This window comes from Octodon degus, unplaced genomic scaffold (assembly GCF_000260255.1).
Source record: "Octodon degus isolate 3935 unplaced genomic scaffold, OctDeg1.0 scaffold00046, whole genome shotgun sequence".
In the NCBI taxonomy this organism is placed as follows: domain Eukaryota; kingdom Metazoa; phylum Chordata; class Mammalia; order Rodentia; family Octodontidae; genus Octodon; species Octodon degus.
Window position 1 is genome coordinate 7,797,729 of NW_004524622.1, and position 4,191 is coordinate 7,801,919.

The 4,191-nt window shown below is 38.8% G+C and overlaps 1 protein-coding gene across 5 annotated transcripts in view; it reads left to right on the forward strand.

The window, feature by feature from the left end:
* Nucleotides 1-4,191, forward strand: part of Myof (myoferlin) — a 184,033-nt gene that overhangs the window by 26,889 nt on the left and 152,953 nt on the right. For all 5 annotated transcript variants that reach the window (XM_023716196.1, XM_023716198.1, XM_023716197.1 and 2 more), the window contains exon 3: nt 1,902-1,993. In XM_023716196.1, coding sequence (XP_023571964.1) covers nt 1,902-1,993 — 92 coding nt within the window. The remainder of the gene's footprint in view (nt 1-1,901; nt 1,994-4,191) is intronic.

A 4,191-nucleotide genomic window follows, 5' to 3' on the forward strand; every position in this document is an offset into this window, starting at 1 on the left:
AGTACAAGATAACTTACATCTTCCATTGCTGACTTTATATCTATAAGTGGTTCTATGTTTAATATTTTCATTGGTGAAAATTTTAATTTTTCCCAGTAAATAGAATCATATATTTTGACTATTTAAAAGTTGATGATCAGTCCCCTTGTTTATTTCAAATGCTGATGAAACCTCTGTAGACAAGGAATAGTAATTAATATCTTTGTTGTTTTCACTGAATCATCAAACCATAAAGAGTGCCCTTCCACACCTGCAAATCCTTTCATCTCTCAAATAGTTTCAGTATCTCTCTAAGATAAGGGCTGAGTCTTACCTTTGAATGAGGTGAAATAAAAAGCCTCCTACTGCCTTTGAAAAGCCCTGCTGGTCTCATGCAGACTGTGAGGGAAATTCAGCTCCCTGGTTTCCCTGGGACCCAGAGCAGCCAGCTGCACCTGAATGCCCTGAGAACAAGGGCCCTGACTTGGTCACTGTGGAATCTAACACCTGACACAGAATTCCAAGAATAAAACAAAGAAATGTATATTTATTCTGCATGCTTTTATAACTTTGGTTTGGCAGTGAGATGTGCTTTCATGTGAGCTGGCATGTCTTCTGGAGGACTTCGAATTCCATTATGTTCCCAATATGGTTTGTTTCTTTCATTACAAATGTATTTATCCCGACTACCATTCTGTAACTGAGACAAAATCTGAATGAAATACCAATCCCAAACCCACTGGGATTGGTGAGAGTGTGTGTATGTGTGTGTGTGTGTGTGTGTGTGTGTGTTTCTCTGTATTTTAGGGAAGAGTATAAATACAGAGTGTTCAGGGTCTTACTACTAGATCGGACTCATAGTGATTCTCCTGTTTACAGCCTCCCAAGTGCTGGGATTATAGGTGTGCACATCCACACCCAGTCTCAATTGCTGTCTCAGGGTGCCCCAGGGGGCGGGGTCAGCTCGGCAATCCCCAGGATCCAACCCTGGCCCCTGTGCTTGCTTGTGGGTACTTTAATCCGCTGAGCTATTTGGCCGGTTTAAATGTGTTCTTTTCTTCTTTTTTAGGACAGGGTCTCACTGCATAGATCAGAATCTTAGTGATCCTCCTATTTACAGCCATCCAAGTGCAGGGATTACACACAAGCACATGCCGCCACACCCAGTCTCAATTGCCGTCTCAGTGTGCCCCAGGGGCGGGGCCAACTCAGCAGCCCAGGGATCGAACTCCTGACCCCTGTGTCTGCCTAAGCAGGTGCTTGAGTGTGTTTTTATATGAGCTGGGAGTCAAGTTTTCTTCCATCCCAAACTCACTACAAGAATCCCCGGCACATTGCTTGATTTATTTAATTCATTTATTGTCCAATCAGTCAAAGGCAACAAGTTGTGGTGGATTCCCCCTCAACCCCCTTTATCATTATCAAACAATTGAGAAACTCAGAGAGGTCAGTTGAGTACAGCATTGACCACACTGGAACTTAATATAGTGGGCTGATACATTTTAGAAAATGTTTCCTTAGATTATTCTTCGTTTGATAGCAATATGATTAAAAGGAGCAAACAATTTTAAGATATCCATTGAAGAAAATATTTTCACTGATAGACTTCATTTCATTTTTATAATATGTGAGGTAGGCGATAAATTGATTCCTCTGACTGAGTCAGAGATTTGGGGACCTATCTAAAGCCACTGAACCCAGAAAATGAGGAGGAGGCGGCATTACTGACATGGTTTGCTTTCTCACAAACCTCAACATTCCTCAGGTTTAGAATTTAATAATTTCAGTCTAACTATAGAAGTGAATAATTCAGAGATTGTCCGTGGTGAAGTAATGTTCCAATATGCAGCCTTGGTGTATCTTAATTATATTTCTGAATCCATTTACCAGCCTTTATGTTTTCGTAACCTTTGTGTGAACAGATTTTGGAGTTTGACCTGAAGGGTATACCACTGGACTTCTCGTCTTCCCTTGAGATCATTGTGAAAGATTTTGAGACAATTGGACAAAATAAGTAAGTTACTTTCAGTAGTTTTTCTCACTTTATATATTATCTTACAATGTTTATTTTATTAAAGAACACATCTTTAATAACATAATGCTTTGCATATAATAGTGCTTTAATTCCTACCCCTGTAAACCAATGTCAGATGTAACTAATGAATTACATCACTTTTTTTCCAATAACTATAGTAGTCCAGAGGCTGAAAACCCCAAACTACCACTAGTATATCTTGTAACTTCTTTGTTAACTGCACATAGTCATTTTCTTAGCTTCAGTGGCTTATCTGAATTGTAGCTATAATAGACACAGCCAACATCTTTTCTTGTGATTATCTGTGGCCTAAAAACATGTCATTACAGTTCACCTTCCATCCCCAATTCATTTTAATGTCTCATTCACCTTTTAAACCCATGCAACCTGAACCGTTTTACTGCTTCTTCCCATTTCAAAAGAGCTGGGATCATGGTGATATCCACGCTGACATGAGGATTGTCCTCTGGATACACCTAGGGTGCAGAGGGGGCTTGGAACAGATTTGCGTGTGAAAGAATGACCTCAGTAAATTCACCCCAGTGCTGAATCTGGGCTTTGGTGTTAGAAACTCAGCACTTGGTCTTGTGTTACCAGTTAAACTAAGTTCCCAAGAAGCTATAGCTTTAAACCAAAATTTCTACTTGCTATTTCCCACTAAAAAGCAATTGGCTAGTGAACATTCTTACTTTCAGATCCATGAGCTTTCTATCAAGTAACGCCATATGGGGTTCCCAGTTACTCTGTGGTCTTGATTGTAAAATATTATTATTCATAAAATATGCTATTAAATTAATAACATTAAGGGGAAAAATAAGCCCACATCAATTATAAGAAGCATCTCTGGTACATTAGTAATGTTAGTACACTTAAAAATGCATGTCTTCACCGTGGATCAGGGAAAAGTGTTGGGTAAGGCAGCGACAGCAGAGATGAACAAGACGACCAGCTTTGGTGTCAAGTGCTACCTCTGCCTCCTGTAACGTGACCTTGGAAAAATTACTTAAATTTTCTGTGCCTCAATGTGTCATTGTAAAGAAGAATTATAATGCCTCCATTATTTATAAGGATTTAGAAATACTGCATGTAAAGTGCTTGGCAACTACTCATCCCTCATTAAGTGGTAGCTACTATCATTATTGGTAATAAAATAAAAGACAATATTTTTTAAAAATGCATGTCTTAGCTCAGGTACATTGGGTACAATAAGAAGGCTGGAACATGATGAATAAATGAGGATGAGGGCTGGTGAGATAGCTCAGTGGTCTAAGATGCCTGCTTAGGCAAGTTTACGTGAAGCTCAGACCATGGTTCAATCCCTGGCACCACACGCAGCACTAGCCCTGCTCCTAGGGTGGGCTGAGCCAGCCACAATAAATAAATAAATAAATAAATAAATAAGGATAAATTTGCAGAGCTAGGGTGACTATATACCCTGATTTGCTTTGGACAGTCCTAGCATAATTATTAAAAAATGTTCTCAGTTATTGCACTAGCACAATGATTGCTAATCATTAATGAATCAGTCAGTTCAATCACTGGGTCTTCTGATTATCAGTGCTGGTGTCAGTCTGGACAGACATCTGTGCTTTGATAGGTATCATGATCCTTTTTGCCATGCTCCATTGCCAACCAGTGTCTCTTGTAGCTGAAGCAGTTTTTTTTTTTTTTTTCCTTCCCCTTAAATTATATAAATATACTCCAGAAGGTTCTCTTCCCACTCAGCCTGAAACTAGCCTTTTAAGGTTGTATTGCATATTTCAGCCTTGAGCCATTATAAGATGATTTCTCTCCCACCAACTCCCAGAAGATGATTTTATTTCCTAGGTTTCAGCATTCTAGGGAAGTGGGTGTTAGTGCCTCGCAATAGCCTTTGATTGTTACTAATAATTCTCCCTTCACTACCCTGCTTTCTTCTTTCTGCAAGTGAAAGTCTTGTTTATATTCTAGACTGGCTCTCTCCAATACAAACATAGTACAAGGTGCATATGCAACTTAAAATTTTCTGGTACCCACATTAGTAAAATGGAAAGAAACAGGTGAACTCAATCTTAACGTTGCAATCCAGAATATCTAAAATGTTATTTCAACACGTAATCAATATTTTTAACTCAGCAAGATAATTGGTGTACATCTTTTCAAGTCTTAAAGTCTGAAGTGTATTTTATTTTATTTAT